The 18,003-nt window shown below is 38.4% G+C and overlaps 1 protein-coding gene across 2 annotated transcripts in view; it reads left to right on the forward strand.

The window, feature by feature from the left end:
• The window catches only part of CPQ (carboxypeptidase Q), a 453,907-nt gene that overhangs the window by 354,363 nt on the left and 81,541 nt on the right, over positions 1-18,003 (forward strand). For both annotated transcript variants that reach the window (XM_040972619.1, XM_040972620.1), the window contains exon 7: positions 10,558-10,759. In XM_040972619.1, coding sequence (XP_040828553.1) covers positions 10,558-10,759 — 202 coding nt within the window. The remainder of the gene's footprint in view (positions 1-10,557; positions 10,760-18,003) is intronic.

The raw sequence follows: 18,003 nt of genomic DNA on the forward strand, positions 1-18,003 counted from the left end.
TTAAGATGTAAAATGAGTTGCCTGAGTTCTTTTCTGTATAACCGTTTGCATCTGAACAAGCATGACAATTAATTTATGGCACAATTTATTTCTTTACCTTGTGGTTGGCAAGTCTCTTATGGAATGCATTAAAAATAAGAAGATAGAGACCAATTTCTAAAACATTTAAATAGAAGGAATTATGATTTTTATAATCAGGATTTCCTGTTGTATTTAATATTGACAAAAATAGGAGATACAAAATATTAAAATGTAATAATTCAATTGCCTTTTGGTTTCCAATTTGCCTGGCTAGTCCACTTTCTATCTATTGTCCTATTGTAATTTCTGACAGTAACCCCTTTCACTGTGAAAGAGCCCTTGCTTGCACTCTTAAGTGGTTGATCTATTAATTATAACCTGTTACTGATATAATAATTTTCAAGAGAAAGGGAAAACTTGGTAGAAGATATACCTTTGAATATGTATAATAAAGTCATGTGATCCTCAGAAAAATTCAGTTAAGTAGGTATTTTCTTTGTTGAAGAAAACAAATTTCAGTGGGATTACATGATTGTCAAGGTCATTTAGCTGTAATGTGATAGACCCGGGACTCTAACCCAGAGCAAACCAACTGTGGTGGGTTTATTAATAATGAGAATGAGTATAATCATCATCATCATGACTTTACTAACAAAGTGACTATTTGCCCAACACAAGTCCTTAAGCACTTGATAAAACCTGTGCGCCTTATCTCAAATAATATTTTTTTGTGAAAAATAAAACATGTTCATTAAGGACATGAATTTTAGCAAAATCCAATTCACAAAATATCTTACACTCACACACACATATATGAGGTATTATTTATTACCTGAAATTCCAAATGATGATGAACATAAAGATTATTTTGACTTTTGGAACAAGTCTAACATGATAGGAAATATTGTTGATTTCTGTTGGTGATGAAGTGACAGGTTCTACTAATACCACTCTGGGTTTTTACTTACATTCATAATTGAAAATTCTAGATTTCAGCTGGGTATTATTGAAAATTAAAATGAGATTTTTCTCATTGATACCTAAGTCCGAAAGTGCGAGTTGTAATATTGGCCATATTCTGATGAACCGCTCAGGTTTCAGCTAGCCAAAGAGAAACTGAGGGATAGGTCTGTGTGCACAACTGTTTTATTTAACTTGCTTGGGCGTGTCTGATGTTCAGTCTCAGCTAAGTGGTCCTCAGGTGGCTTCCTAGAATGATCATTATTTCCAACATATTTGATGCTATTTTCTGCCATCGCTATTTTGCCCTTCTACTTTTAGATGATTACTGCTGCTACTTATTACTATCCTCAGATGAGGGAAATTGTTTTCTTCACCTCCCTTAGCTCAATCCAGGTAGCTATTTGATTTTACTTTCTGTAATCGCTATAATTCCTCAGCCTCATTTTATCTCAACTATGCCTATTAAATTAACTCTTCTCAAAGCTAAATTGCCTCATCTGTTTATTATTTTTCCTTCATTCTACCTGAATACTTTAGAACTTAAAAATGTACATGAAGCAATTGTGAGAAACCTAAGTAGTCCCAGGATGCATTCATTAGTTTCTGTAATTGAGTTTTACTTTTACTAACTGCACCATGTATTATTAGCCTCGTGTTGCACTAACGTTAGCATAAAAAATTTTAAGGTCTTAAAAACATGGACATATGTACATATGGAATATCTGAAAGATGATATTTGAAAGTCTACTTGGCAGTCAGTTACTGCTGTTCACTCCTCTTCTTGTCAGTGGTAGCCATGGCATTTTGGCAAGTCACAACACATTGCAGGTGCTCAACTTTGGTGGTGAAATGATGATGACACAGGGTCTACTGAGGAAGTATTTGGCTCTGCCTTCACCTTGAGCATATGGCTGTTGTTACTCAGCCTTCAAAATAAGAGTAATTTCTTATTACATTATTGAAGGGACCTTAGAAATTTCACTTGCATTTTGATAACTTAGGGCTATTTTTTTAGGTCTCGATCACTCTAAACAGCTTTTTGGGGAATACTTATTTCAGCATTTATAATGGATGTTGTAAAAGCCTGAATATGCTTAAGAGGTTTGCAAAATACATGTTAGAGAACCAACTTGCCAGACTCTGCTTTCCCAAGAAAATTTTCAAAAAGCACAAAATAGATTCTGAAACCTGATGTCACATGGCCAAGGAGTAGCAGGTGGTCAGGAAGACCGAAAAAAAAAAAAAAAAGACATTTCAGCAGAACCCTGAAGAAAATGTCAGATATCCAGAGACAGAATACAAAACTCAGAGTCTGAAGTGCAAACACTGCAGAACACAAGCATTACTAAAGCGGTTAGAACAGTGAAGCTGAAGTGAGTAGAAGGAGAGATCAGCGATTTACAAAAGACCGTGCCCACACAGATGAGTGTAAAGCCTTTGCTTTTGGCACCCAGGAAAATGGAAACCATACAGAGAATTTAAAAAGAGAAAAGGCATCACCTGGTATAGTTTTTAATAGGATTATACTGGATCATGTATAGATATGTGGCTAAACCTTGGAAAGGGGTGAAATAGAAGGGAGTAGGGAAGCTAGAGATCATGGTGGCTTGGACTGGGTGAAGATAGTGGACCTGGTAAGAAACCGTTGAAGAGTAGGTCTTTTTGAAAATAGAGTTAATAAGATTTGCTGATAGATTGATTGCATTTTAGATGTAAGAGCAAGAGAGGACTCATTCTTGACAGCCAACATTTTTAGACTAAATGAATCAAAAAAAAATGTGCCTGCTGTTTACTGAGGTGGACCCTCTTTTGTAAGAGGAAAGCAAGAAGATTAAAGGAGGAAGGAGGGGTGAGTGGGTGGGTAGGTGCCACGTGGCGGCCTAGCAGCTGAAGTCCTTGTCTTGAACGCATCAGGGATCCCCTCCAGCTCCCCGCTTGTGGCCTGGGAAAGCAGTCAAGGACAGTCCAAAGCCTTGGGATCCTGTACCCACGTGGGAGACCTGGAGGAAATTTCTGGCTCCTGGCTTCAAATTGACTCAGCTCCAGCCGTTGCAGTTGCTTGGGGAGTGAATCATCAGACGGAAGATCTTCCTCTGCATATCTGACTTGCAATAAAAAATAAATCTTTTTTTAAAAGGAGGAAGAAGGGAATATAATGTCAGAAAAAAAAAAAGGAGATATGGTGGTGTTATGGGGAGTCATGACCCAAGAAATGAAGGAAGCCTCTAGAAGCTGGAAAAAGCAAGGAAACAGATTCTCCTCCAGAGCTTCCAGAAGAAATCACCCAACCAACACCTCTATTTTCCCCATAAACTTATGTGCAACTTACAGCCCCAGCACTATTAAAAACAAATGCGTGTTAATCGAAGCCACTGAATTTATGGCGGCCTGTTATATCAGCAGTAATATACTAATATGGAATGAGACATTGAGTGAAAATGTTGAGTAGTTATTGGATATTGCTGTGGAATTTGGGAAACAAGAAATAGAAATATGAGTTGGAACTCAGTATTACATGGATTTATTGGAAAGGATAAGCCTGAATGAGTGTTCCAACAGAGTGTAGATAGAGAAAAGCAGCAAGCACCCCAATTAGGTCAGGAGATGAGGAAAAACAAGAAGATGGACATTTGGTGGAGCGTGGAGAAAGCCAAGAGTTTAAAATCTAGGATTCAAGAGAAGAAACTGTTTTCATGAGTAAGTGTCAAATACAGCTCCATGACATATTTGCAATTAATGCCCAATAATGATCTTAATCTTCAAATTTTTTTGCTAACTCCTGCAAAAACTGTAACATGGACAATGATATCTGAGCAATGACTACTGTATGAAATATGCATTCTCTTATCGATTCCCTGAGTGCAGGTATTCTCTAGGAAATCTGCATATCTGAACATTATTTACATGTTTAGAATATTGTAATTTATGCATGTATTCATTTGACAGATTATTTCATCTTCTACCTACATTGTCTTCCATTTTTTTTTCATCAGAGTTTTGTAGTTTTCATCGCATAGGCTTCTGTCAGCATTAGCAAATATTTATTGGCAAAATTCTAAGGATACACTGATGAATTAACAAAATCGCTGCTCTGATGAGAATTTCCAAATCTGTGGGCTTTGCTTAAGTCTGGCATCACGTTTTCTACCAAGCCTTCATCAACTCTTCCCAGTTGTTGCTTTCCCTGCCGTGTGTATATTCATAGAACTCATCACATTTAATGCAACAGTTTTTGCCTCTGCTGGTAAATTCTGCCCTCCAATGGAAAAGCAATCCTATCATAGTCAGCTTATATGTAAATTTCTCATAGTAATGGTGCTGATATGATTTATTTTTAAAATAAGGGAATTTTTCCAATAGAAAGGGGGCTTTATAAACAGCCCAAGACAAGATATATGAACTGGAACTACCCGTGTATGGTCACCATATTCCTCGCTCTTTGCCTCACTAGCTATTGAGTAAATATGTTTTTCTCTCTTAAGAGACATCATTTTTTTCCCTTAAGAGACATCTTTATTAAAATATGACTTTGTATTTTTGATCTTTTTGTTGTAGCTGAGGATCAATTTATAGGAAATGAGGTTAGGAAGTACTTTTGCATCTTTTGTAAAACTGTTGTTAGAGATCCAAAACGTGGTCTAGCATTCTCTTATAAACAATTTGATAATAATGCCTCTCAAAAGTGAATGCTAAAAGAATTCATTTCATTTTTTTCAAGAAGCTAGCTGTATGCCTTTTTCCCTGGATAATAATACCTCAGTAATGTGTAAGTCTTACATTGCCAACCAAGAACTAGAGGTAAATTGTATGCTATTGCTGCTGCAATCATGTCAAAATTTTCTTAGTTGTGACTTTGTTTTCCTCAAAAATTTATTGGACACCTATCATGTGCTGAGCTTAGTTTTCAGAACTGAGACTATGACACGATCTACTCAGATTTGACCCCTGCCTTCATGGCATTTTCTTGGTTTTTGAATACTTAGCTAGTCATTAAAGATGCCATTAAGAACTATTCTTGTAGGAACAGGAAGATATAAAAAGGATTGAATAAAATGCACAAGGCCAGCATTTTAGATAGAGATGTGGCATGTTAGTCATGAAAGGAATGGGCTCCAGTACATAGTGAAAGCAAATCAGTAGTTTCAGAGCCCTTAAACTTCATGTTTGGGTTTTTTTTTCCACAAGATTTTAAAGTCACTGGTATGATTTTGGGATAGAAGAAAAGTCATGTTTAAGAAAATTGACTATTTATTAAAATGTGTTCGGTATCTTCACTAGTAAAACAAGAGTGCTTGATCAAATAAAATATATGAAAGGGTGGTGTCATAATCCAAAATTTCTGTTAAGTGCTTATCTTACAGTGAGATTTCACCAATTAGTTTTTAATAGGTTATGCTCTAAGGCTGGGCACACATTTGGGTTCCAAAGACTGTGGTAACGTGATATTGCAGGACACAAAAAATTATGCATACTATATTCGAAAAAGAAATATTCTCTGGCCAGTGTTGTGGCATAATGCATTTCACTGGTGCTTGCAACCTCAGCACTCAGCTTGAGTCCTGGCTGCTTCACTTGCGTTCTGGTTCCCTGCTATTACACCTGGGAAAGCAGCAGAAAATGGACTATATATTAAAACAAGCATGAAACCATACCATGAAATATTTGAACAACAGAAGATGTAAAATAAATCAAAACAAAATTATGAGGACCCCTCTGTCCCACTACATCTATGAATGATGTTGGTTCAACAACAAGAATAAAATTAGAAACTGACATGTTAATTTGTCATATAAGCCTTTTAACACATTTCACAAATACCCTGGATATATTGTCCCCTCTCCCTATCAAAAAATACAATGATATTTTCTATATAATATTATACTACTTTGACAAATGCCTTTGCCGTATTTTTAGCTTTCTAACTCTCTATCATTACTGTGGTTGCATTTATAGCAGGATCATGTGTTTTCAGTATGTTTAAGAGCTATCGCTGAACCTTAACTACTCAAAGAAAGAATTCTCTGAGTTCTAGAGAGTTTCAAATGACATTGTTAAAAAACGGATTGCCTGAAAGCAGGGGTCTATCTCTCCTGCATGCCTGTGGGCACACACACTGAACAATAGGGCTACAGGGGACCTTCAGAACACATTCATCCTGTTCTCCTCTTGAGGCACAATTGTGGCTAACCACAATAGGTGTCTGTAATCTTAGTACTAATGTAACTTACCTAAGACTGCCCATTTCCCCAAGTAACAGCCAGCTTAGCTGTCATATAAAAATAACTTAAGGCACCACACCTTGTCATCCTGCTTTTCCTCACCAACCTTTGAGAATATCCAGTGCTGTTCAGAACTGAATGCTGGACAGTATCAGAAATAAAATCCTGAACTTCAGGGTAGAATGTTCTGGATGGGAAATGCGATGGTTTTTCAACCTTGTGCATCAGGAGAAGCTGCTGCTTCTACAGTCCAATCATGACAGGATATTTGTTTGTTTATTTGTTTGTTTGTTGAGCTGGAGCTCTGTGAAGAACCACAACCTTTGACCCTGGAAACTGGAATTCCATGGTCACCAGCGCAGCTGGCAAAGATGATTGCAGCAGCCCAGCACACCCATCAGAAGATGAGTTGCTTCCAAGAGCTTATTTTGAGACTACCATTTTACCAAGCAACTACCACTGTCACCTGTTACATACTGACACTTTTCTGGGATTAGAAAGTGAATACCGAAGCTGGTTGCCCTATGTCAAGTTACACATTCAAAAACTAAACTGAGGCGGCTATGTGATTGATTAAAGCAATAAGGAGTGGCTTTTTTTCATATAGTTTTGAAATTTCTATGTCACTCTAGGCCATAACCAAAGACATTTTCATGAGTTTGTTTTTTCATGGCATACTCACTTGTTATTTTTTGTAGTTTTTGAGAAAATAAAAGCTTTCAAACAAAGAAATTAAATTTGGGAAAAGAAAAGATGTTATTGAACTTGGATCTGGGTTTCTGGCATTTTAAAAAAGTAAAGAACACAAATATTATCTTTGTATTTACATGAAGAAGTAACCATTTTAAAACATGCAATATGTATTTTAAACACTTTTCTACTTTTAAGTCTTACGTTGTACTCAAAGAATGCTAATAGTTACCAAATTGGTTTTTGGCAGAGTAGTCTCATCCTTTTAAAAAGAATAAGAGAAGTGTTGTAAGATGTGACTACAGCAAAAGACAGAGTTATGAATCTTCAATCTTGTGCAGATATTAACTGATCTACCAGTGCCAACTTAGCAGCTTACCTGAGAGCATTCCTCTACACTGCATGAAGTATTTCACCTGGTAATGGACAGCAGACAGGGCCAAGGCACCTGGTCAAGGCACCATTCTTCACTAAGAGCACGAAGCAGGAGTGACATGATAGATGGTCCTGGTCAGTCTCCTCACCTGCTCATCCATGCCTCAGCTTGTCTCGATCTGTGATGTTATCTCAGCAGCAAAACATCCAGTCTCCAGAAGCAGGTTTCTTCCTACACACAGTAAACAAAAGGAGTATCTTGTTCCACTTGCTCAAACGGGTTGAGCAAAGCAAGCACAGCTTCATGCCTTGTCACAAGTTACAGTCGGCATTTCCACACTAAGCTTGTCCCCAGCAACTCGTGACATACTAAAGGACAGGATGCTCATAAGGACACATTCCCAAGGAGCCCAGGGCCCCCGGCTGTTCTTTTCAGCTTCTTTGAACAGAGACATTTTGTTTTTCAAACTCCCTTGCCATGTGCTAGCAATTAGATAATGACTCTATAAATGTGGAGTAAGGCAATGTCATGGACAGTGGGTGGCTTGTTTCCTTAGCTCTTTATTGAAAACATATGGAGATGTTTATATATAAACAGAAAACAATAGAATGCCGCCATCATGTTCACAGCAGCTAATACAATTCTACATGAATGAAAATCCAGCATTACCTATGCCAGCAGTCTGATTTACTGACAATCTACACGTCCTGTTTCATTTGACTTGAGAAGATGTTTTATTGTTTTTAGGCATTTTATTTCTAATTGGCAGGAAATTTGATATTTTTTTTCTATTCCTCTCTTTGCTTAATTAAATTGCTTTACCAATGAGGACCATTATTAATTCTGTACAACAAGACTTTGCATTATGATCATGAAAAAAAAAATCCATCCACACATTTGTTTAGTGATGGTCTCCTTATTTCCAAGAGGCTGCCCAAAGTCACATAGCTAAAGACTGGTTTGAATGTGGTCCAAATCCAGTGTGGGCAATTCCAAAGCCCATCTTCTTTATCTTACTGAACTAAAATGACTGCCACACTTAAGTACCCTTGAAAGCACCTTTTTCAAATTATATGCATCCTTACCAATATTCTATGACATTGCAGAGTGACAAACTGTAGAGTCCTCTCTCCGCTAGAACATCTGTTCACTTGGGTCCACAAATATTTTTTTAAAGATGCTCAGTGTTCCATAAACAGAGGCTCATCTAGTGAGCTTTGGAAAAAGGCTTGTCCCAAACTATCACTGGAGAAGACAAGAGCCAAGTTGATATGTTTCAGGGACAACCGCTCTCGTCTGTCACCTAGTTCATCAGGCACTGAGTCAGGAATAGAACAAGAAAGGAGTGGGACAGGACTGCTTCAACCTCACCCAGAAGAGCACTGGTGTTGGGCCTCACAGCCAAACTGCTGACAAGCTCTACCTTGAACCTCACCAGTGTTTCCTGAGGAGTGCCTCATCTACTGTTCTTGTGAGAATTCTACAGTATGGGAATCCTCATGGCCAACATTGCCCAGTTCTGCAATTATCTGCAAGATGATTTTTCATTTCTCCTTTTTGGAGGAGTGGGAACAAGTTCAGGGTTGGAGTAACAGCAGGGCATACAGGGAAGAGAATCAAGATTGCCAAAACATGTGTCTACCTGCTAACCTGTTATCAATGAACTAGTTAGATGACGACTGGATAGAAGACATGAATGCTGACATTTTCCATATCATGAACTCTAATCCTGCTACAATAATACAATAGCCACAGCTGGGAATTGGGCTGGTCCCTTTATTATAAATGCCTTGATTCTTTCACTGAAAATGATCACAAGGACAGAAATTAGAAGCGAGAGCGGCAATGGAAGCAGACTTGTGCTGTTTTAACCTTCTCATTGTTAATAACAACAAGAAAAAATGTCCCAGGGCCTCATGTTCAGACCTGTAAATGCTGGCAGTGTCCTTCCTTGGGATCTGCCACTGCCCTTGTCTTTGGAATCAAAGTATGCTTGTCCCTTACTACAAGTAATTAGGAAATCCTTGTCAAAGGAAATCTGCTTTAGGAAAAAAAAAAAAAAAAAGAAGAAAGAAGAGAAAAAAAAAACACTTATGCAACCCTCAAGTTGCTTTGTAAGTGTAAAACCATTTTAATGCAAAACAAGTGTTTGTTACCACTCTGTCCCTTGCCAGCAATGACAATGTGGAGATCTGAAAAACACAGAATTTTGGCCAACTGTGTGATACTGAGCGAATTGATTAAGCACTCTGCTCCTCCAATCTTTCCCTATAAAACATCTACAGTAAACCTGCTTTGTCTGTTTTATGGGTTGTCAAGACCAAAGGATACCGCAACTGGAAAGGCTCTTTGGAAGCACTGTACACATGTTATTATTGATTTTTTTTTGCTAGGTGAATAATGAGGAATGAGTAACAGAGCTGACCAAGGACAGCTTAGGAATAACTCAACCTTGAAGAAGGGGATGGCTCCTGAGAAACAGATGATCTGGCTAGCTTGAAGGGTCTTAAACCTGCAAGTCTTAGAACTGGGTAGCAATTTATCTGTGCAAGCTGTCAGGAGCCTTTTATTTTCTAAACTCTTGCATTAACAATACTGGGTACATGGAATCACTGTGTGTTATCTTACCAGACTTTATTTGGAAAGGTTTTACAAACCACTGGCCTGGCAGAGTTGCCTGGGATTTAGAGGGTGGTGGTTTGACACCAAGGAGAGCAGCGTTTCAAGCCTTGTTCTGTTACATCCCTCCCTGGGGAATTCAACAGATAGAGCAGCAACAAAATCAGAAACCCAAGACAAACCTGTCCGTTTGATGTCTTTAAGTTTTGGCAGAATTCACAATAAAAATAAGATGAACTATCTGTTTAGAAGGACCAGATGCAAAGAAGTTATACCCACCTCTCCCCTCCATCTGAGCACCATGTAGACGACCCCTGCCATACAGAAGGAGGTGTTTACAAGTACACAGTTAACACTCAGTGAAATTGGTTGATAGAGCATTAATGTTAGTGGAAGTACTTAAGCAAGTTCCACAAGAGATTTTGTTTTTCCCTTCATTATATATTTTGAATGCTTACAAGAAAACTGAGTTTGGCAAATCCTAATGTGACTGACTATGCAACCCCGAATGGTTAGGTGGCTTGCAGACCAGATCCCAATGCAGAAAAATCTGTGTCCTGAGCACAGGGCGGGAGAAGGCAAAGTATTTGGTTGTATGTGTTTGTTAGTTCTCAAGGGAAAAACACAGAATCAACAGATATGAACCAAACATGTCTCCCTTTTGTCTAGGTAAATATCTCCAACTACAGTTTGGTGATGGAGTCTGACCTTGGAACGTTTTTACCCACTGGGCTGCAGTTCACTGGCAGTGAAAAAGCCAAGGCCATTATGAAGGAAGTCATGAGCTTACTGGAGCCCCTCAACATCACCCAAGTCTTGAGCGATGGAGAAGGGACGGACATTAGCTTTTGGATACGAGATGGAGTGCCTGGTAAGATGTAAAAGATGAAGTTAGTGCTGCTTCTATGCTGTGACTATTCCTTACATGGCACAACAGATACCATTAAGCCAATGAATGCAACAAAATCCTTAGAATATAACGTATAATCTGGTAATTTCCAAATTTAGGATAAAAATCACATAGCATACTACGTGCTTATCCATCTTCGTTCTCATTCTAAATTAAAAGCTGCTCACTTCTAGAGATTCTGATTTAATGATTCTGGAATATAGGTCTAGAAAGCTGTCATTTTATTTTGTTGTAAGAAGTATCTGTTAATTTTAACATAAGTGACTTCACAACCAAAATCTGAGAAATAGTCAATTGTTACAATATCTTTCTAGTACTAACTCTGTGCTATGCACAAATAAGTCCCTAACCATATACTATACCATCTGAAGTGTAACTTCTAGAGCCACATTCTTTGCAGATGAAGTACTTCTTGCTAATTGTGTTTCTTAATATAAAGACACCTATTAAGAGATTGGCATAAACTTTTGTTCCAATCAGTGATTTATCTTGTAAATATTTAGAAAAGAAATGCTAAGGTTCTGAGGGCAAAGATGACCTCACAAAGTGGGAATAAATCTGGGGAGGTTATTGAAATTAATACTGCAACAGTTTTAAAGAAAAAAATTACATTAATTTATAAATTCTCCAGCTGGCTATAAAACAGACGGCTACTGATATTAAGTGTTTCCCTGAGGGCAATATAAGAACCCAAATTCTTGCTATTTGCTCTGTGTCTACTGCAACCATGATTTGAACTTCTCTTAAGTTTATTTCTTTATTTCTTCATTCATTTATTCCTTCATATTGAAAAAAGTAGATTTACAGAGAGAAGGAGAAACAGAGAAAAAGATCTTCCATCTGCTGATTCACTCTCCAAGTAGCAGCAATGGCCAGAGCTGAGCCACCCTGAAGCCAGGAGTCAGGAGGAGCTTCTGAGGTCTCCCATGTGGGTGTAGAAGCCTAAAGCTTTAGTCCATTCTCTGCTGCTTTCCCAGGCTATAAGCAAAGAACTGGATGGGAAGTGGAGTAGCCAGGACATAAACCAGTACCCATTTGGGATCCTGGCACTTGGAAGTGGGAGGATTAGCCAGTTGAGCCATCACACCAGGCCCTTGAACTTCTCTTAAAGAAAGTTAACATTTCTGTTTATAGCAGTGTACATCCCAGGACACAACCAAGACTCCCCAAAGCTCCATATATGGCATTCATATTCATAACAAAATATTGGTGAGAAAAATCTCTCATTTTGATTGCACAGAATTATTTTTTTTAATTTTAGATTTTTTTCTGAACCATAAATGTTTCAGTAGGTATGTCTTCAAGTTGGTGACACCATAAGTGAGCAGGCAGGTAATGAATGAATTAGAAAGATACTGGGGAACATCAAAAGGGAGGTGGAAAGGAGTTGAAAATTAGAACAAAAATGGAGCAAAGAAGGAAAAAGAAAAGAAAAATGTGTACCTCCCATTCCTGTATATTTCTGACTTGGTTGTATTTAGTCAAGGAAATTGTCTCTAGCTTTATTTCTGCAAGTGTACCTTTCCCTAAGAATGCTTGTTTGGAATGTACAAGATTTGTCTTCACCAGAAACCTTCTCCATGTTGGCCTGGATGAGGTCAAGGTTGAGTTCTCCCTGCTGGAGTGGGGACCACTAAGTGCATACAGAGCAATCCCAGTTACAGTTTACCCAACTTCTGCTATTTATGAGGTGCTCCTTAGGCTTTCTGCAGACAATTTCTCTCTTTTTTTTTTTTCTTCTTTTTTTATACATACTACCATCCTATGAAGAAGGTCCGATTATCCTTATGTTTCAGGCAAGGAAGTGGAGTGGGGAGGGGTATGATAAATGACTATGTGATATCAGGGCAGAGGTCACCCCAAGAAGAGGCCATTTGGGCCTCAAGCCTAGTGGCCCTTTTCCCAGAATATGCAACAACACAGGGGAGTGTGGAATGCAGAGATGGTCTTCCAGGCTTCAGGCAGTGTCTGGGATGTTTATGTTATTCAGCTCTTGCTTATGCAAAGGATTTCAGTCCATTCCTGCTTCAGAATAATTTACCTCTGGGAGAAAGGAGTTTGTTATTGTAAATAACTACTTGTTACTTCCCACATTCCTTGTTTCACTCCCCTCTCCACCTCTGCAGACCAGAAAGGGTTACATAAAGTCAGTAATTCATTTAGACTCCCAGGAATGTTTCCTGGAATTCTTTCTTTCCTCTTGAGGATTATAAAATAGAACCCAATTATTTCTGTCTTCCCTTAATACTTTGAAGCTTCTTTGAATATTTCAAGTTTCTAGATATTCTAGAAAGAAATCATGAAGCCCTGCATGTGCTGATTTGTTACTTCTTGTGAAATGCATAAACTTTGTTCACTTTATATATATAAAATAATTTAAACATAATGAAAAAGAAAACCTCAGGAAATGTAAAAAGCCATGATTTATTTGAAGAAGAAAAGAATAAATCAGTTTTGTTCTCTGCATCCTTGAAGACCAGGTAAGTCAAAATAACATATACCTGAGGATAGGATTCAAAATATTCTCTGTGTTACAATTTAAATAATTGCTCATCTAACTGTTAAAAAATTAGTGATAAATGATATTTCCAAATCTCATGCATTCCTTTCTTCCATTGTTTCAATAATAACATGTAGGCATGTTACATTTCTACAATCTGAGGTGACCATATGGACCATGTCATAACCAAGTCCTAATATTTTAATGGTCCTTGAATGTTGAATACCAACCCACTAATTAAGAGCACAGGCAGCATTAAAATTTAGAGCTATTGTCATCCATTTTAAAAGATAAACACATTAATTTATAAAAGTATTATATTTGGAAAAAGAAGAATACCCTTCACTCATTCAGATGAAATCCATAATGGACAACATAGCTATCAAACCAAACAGAAAGCCTTGTCAGTACAGAGATTTTTCTGAAACTAAGTATCTTGGGTATACTTGCTACATACAAATTCCTGTTTTATAAACTCTGAGTGTTTGTGCTCCTGTTTCCATCCATTTTCACCTTCTGTACCCTGCTCTTACCCTCTAACTTCTACATGCTCTTAACGATGCAGCCTGCATTCACTGGTGTTCGTGGATTCTCCTTCATCCTCCTGGAAGCCTCTGCTTTTCTTAGTTTCTAGGACATGCACAGTCTTAATCTGGAAATACTGCCCTTGAGTTACATAGTGTGGCATTGTTCTTGATTCATCAGAATTGTCATTTCGTGTGTGTCCTTCCTTCTCTAGCAGTGATAAGTTTGTTGAGCCTAAGATAAATGATTTTTGCTTTTTGGCCTCTCCTATCAGTATTAGTTTAATTTTCAGAAACATTTACATCCTTGTCAATCTGACTTGTGAGAAGAAAAACAAACATTAAAAATAATATTGCAATCTTTGTGACCCTCTACTTAAGAAGGAGAAAACTGAAGCATATTGAGAAAATAGTCACAACAATACAAAAATATAGAAAGGAAGATATAATTTAGGAAGGCTGGAGTAATGTGATCAATTCTCTTAAAGGACCAAAGACTAAGAAAAGGTGTTGAATAGTATTTTCTTCTACACTGATGATCCCGACACAAAAAATGGCAAATAGAAATTCCCTGACATCTTCAAACACAATACAAGAAATGGTTTGAAGTGATGCATAGACACTGTTTAATTCAGAATAGTGGAAAGGCTTCCCATCATAAATATTTGCCTGCTCCTTTAAATACAGGCTGTCAGTAAGGAGGAGAAGAGTCTGTATCATCCTGAATATATCACTTGTGGGATATAATCATTGCTCTCAGATGTCTCTCAACACATCCTTCTTGAACATCTCTCTTTATAAACCCTTCCATAAAATATACACCAGTGGGGAGAGAAATTGGATACACTTTTAAAGTGCCCTTGGAGGGTGAACCCAGTCTTATCTATACCTGCCAATAATAATTTCCTTTCCTGGGTTGTAATTTGAGATTGAACTTTTTTTTCTGATGTTGTTGGCTTGTGGTAGATAGTGTGCTGGGAAGTCAGAAGCCTTGAATGTGGGTTCTGGCTTCCTAACTGCTGTCCATCTATGTGCAAATGATTGTAATCTTTCGAAGCCTCACCCATTTATGAGTAATCATCCTTATTAATCTACTGTGTTACCCTGAGGAGTAATTAGCAAAACAGATGATCTGGATACATATCCCCACAGACAAAACAGTCCAACTGGTGAGACTTGGTAATTTCATTTGCAAAATGAATATGGCAGCCCACAGATTATGTTCCTCCAAGCTTTCATTGTGTTCCTTCTCTTCCCTTGCTCCCTATGTCACTAGCATCAACCTCAAACTCATCCATGGCATACAAACAAATGATTGTTTACTCTGAATCCTTCCCATTTCTGGAACTCACTCCCTACAATAACTTGCATCCCTCATCTTTTTCTACCTAACTGGTTCACTGATGCCAGAGTGAAATGTCTAAATTCAAAATCAGTGTATCAGGCCAGGTAAAGTCCTCACCTTGAATGCGCTGGCATCCCATATGGGGACCGGTTCTAATCCCAGCGGTCTCACTTCCCATCCTTGTGGCTGCTTACTTGTGGCCTAGTAAAGTAGTCAAAGATGGCCCAAAGCCGTGGGACCCTGCACCCTTATGGGAGACCCGGAAGAGGCTCTGAGCTCCTGGCTTCAGATTCGCTCAGCTCCAGCCATTGTGGTTGCTTGGGGAGTGAATCATCAGACAGATCTTCCTCTCTGTCTCTCCTACTCTCTGTATCTGACTTTGCAATAAAAAAAAAAAAAATCCTTAAAAATATTTAAAAAAAAAAAGAAGAAAATCAGTGTATCAATTTGGATGCTTTTTTGTCTGCAAAAGAAAATGGAATCCACAACCAAGAAACACATTAAGGAGATTTTTTTTTAATTCTGTTTAAAAGAACTCTGGTGTGGGTAGTTGCAGAGTGCTTTTAGTCATACAATCGCATCAGGACCTTGCTGCTTTATATCCTGACACCTTACCATCCTTGACATGTTTGTGTATGTCTTCAGGCTTTTCCCCCTATGTCCCAAGATGTCTGCAATCGTTCCAAGTCACACATGCTCACAAAATGTCCTTACTTACACACCTTTTTAAAAACAAGGAATCTTTCCCAGAGCTCTTCAGGCTAGTTTTTGCTCAATTACACTGATTAAAAGTGTGACATCTATCTATGATTAAAACCATGAAGTGGCGGTGGAGAAGTGCTACCAAGATCAACTCCCGAATGTCAGACTGGCCACATCTGCACTAAAAAACATAGATCTTGAAATATGAGGGAAAATATGAAGTTCTTTAGAAAGGAGATGATCCTGTTAGGGAAACTGTTGGGATTGCCTGCACTATCTATTTTTCTCTCCTCCTGGCCTGAAACCCTTCAGTATCTCTCCATTGTCTGCAGGTTGTTCGTCAACTACTAAAGTGCTAGTGCAGCCTAGACTTCAAGGCTGTATTTTTCCACCCTCTGCCTGCCTCCTCCCTCATAAGTTCTCTACACCTTCCTTCCCATCTTCCCAGTCATATAAGTCTAATAAAATCAGTTCCCAGCACAGCCTTGTGTTGTCCTTACTCTTCCTTGCCAGTGAGTTCCATGTTTTCTTTTTCACCAATGATTTTCATGATTCAGCTGTTTGCTCTCCCTTATAAGCCTTTTCTAATCTCTTACATCTTGAGCAAATGTCCCTTAGGTACCTTCCCATAATTCCTTTTGCTTATTTCTCTATAACATATACCCTGCTCTTATAGTTATGATCAAATGTAGATTTTTTTAAAAATTTATTTATATTAATTGAAAAGGCAGATTTATATACGTAGAGAGATACAGAAAGAAAGATATTCCACCCACTAGTTCACTCCCCAAATGGCTGCCATGGCTGGAGCTGAGCCAATCTGAATCTAGGAGCCAGGAGCTTCTTCTAGCTCTACAACATAGGTTCAGGCTCCCAAGGCTTTGGGCCATCTTCCACTGCTTTCTCAGGCCACAAACAGGGAGCTGAATGGGAAGTGGAGTGACCAGGACACAAACCAATACCTATATGAGATCCTAGCATGTGCAAAGTGGAGAAATAGCCACTGAGCCATCAGGTTAGGCCCCAAATCTGGATTCTTCAGAATTATCAGTACCTGAGCAGTATCAGACCCCTGACAGAATTTCCATGAATCAAATCCCAAAGAAGTAAGTTCTAGGCATGCTAGGGGAAATGAGAAAGTATTGTAAGAGCAATTCATTATAATGTACCTTATAATCATAAATTATCCCGTTTTAGAAATAATACTACTAGGGCTGGCACAATGGCTCATCCTCCCCTTGCAAGTGCCCAGAGCCCATTTGGGTGCCTGTTTGTGTCCCCACTGCTCCCTGCTTATGTTGTGGCCTGGGAAAGGAGTGAAGGATGGCCCAAGTCCTTGGGCATGTGCACCCAAATGGGAGACCTAGAAGAGGCTCCTGGCTTCTGGCTTTAGATCAGCTCTGCTTGTTGGGAATCAGCAAGTGAAGGATCTTTGTCTGTGAATCTGCCTTTTCAATAAAAATAAATAAATTTAAAAAAAAGAAATAATGCTACTTCATTGAACCACCTTTTTATTTACATATTAAATTATTTTTTAAAATCATATTTTAGTTTCTTCCCTCCTTTCCCTGATAATTCAGATCCATGGTGAAGTGCCATATATGCAGATTTCTCAGAATGCCATCTGTTTTCCCAGTAGTTTATTTGGAATTAGGCAGGCTTACATGAAGACTCTCCTTTTCTACATTCCCGAAGGCCTTTCTTCCAAAATGCTCTGAGAAAAAGAGACGATCAGACACATGAACGGTGGCATGAGTTAAATCAAACTTTCAGCATCTGGATGCAGCACTCACTTGTTTCCTGATGACCAGATGGGATAGTGCAACCCGGCAGACGTAGGTCCCCTGCTGTCCCTAGTTTAAAGATGCCTCCCTTACACTCTGTGCATTGGTGTTTGAAGAGATCGATACTCTGCGGTGAGCAGGAAACACGAAAAGGGCACTCTGACTTTGTGACTATAGCCCTCAAGCCCTCATTTCCGTAGCACTAGCAGTTTCACTCAATTAATAAGCATGTCTTGAGTGCGTTCCATAAGAAACACACTGTTTAGACATGAGGTTATATCATGAAGAACACTTAGCAGGTGTCTGCTCTTCTGGAGTTTATGTTTTAGTAGAAGACAGGGGAAACAGAC

Source organism: Ochotona curzoniae, unplaced genomic scaffold (genome assembly GCF_017591425.1).
Source record: "Ochotona curzoniae isolate NIBS_2020 unplaced genomic scaffold, NIBS_Ocur_1.0 contig_2318, whole genome shotgun sequence".
In the NCBI taxonomy this organism is placed as follows: domain Eukaryota; kingdom Metazoa; phylum Chordata; class Mammalia; order Lagomorpha; family Ochotonidae; genus Ochotona; species Ochotona curzoniae.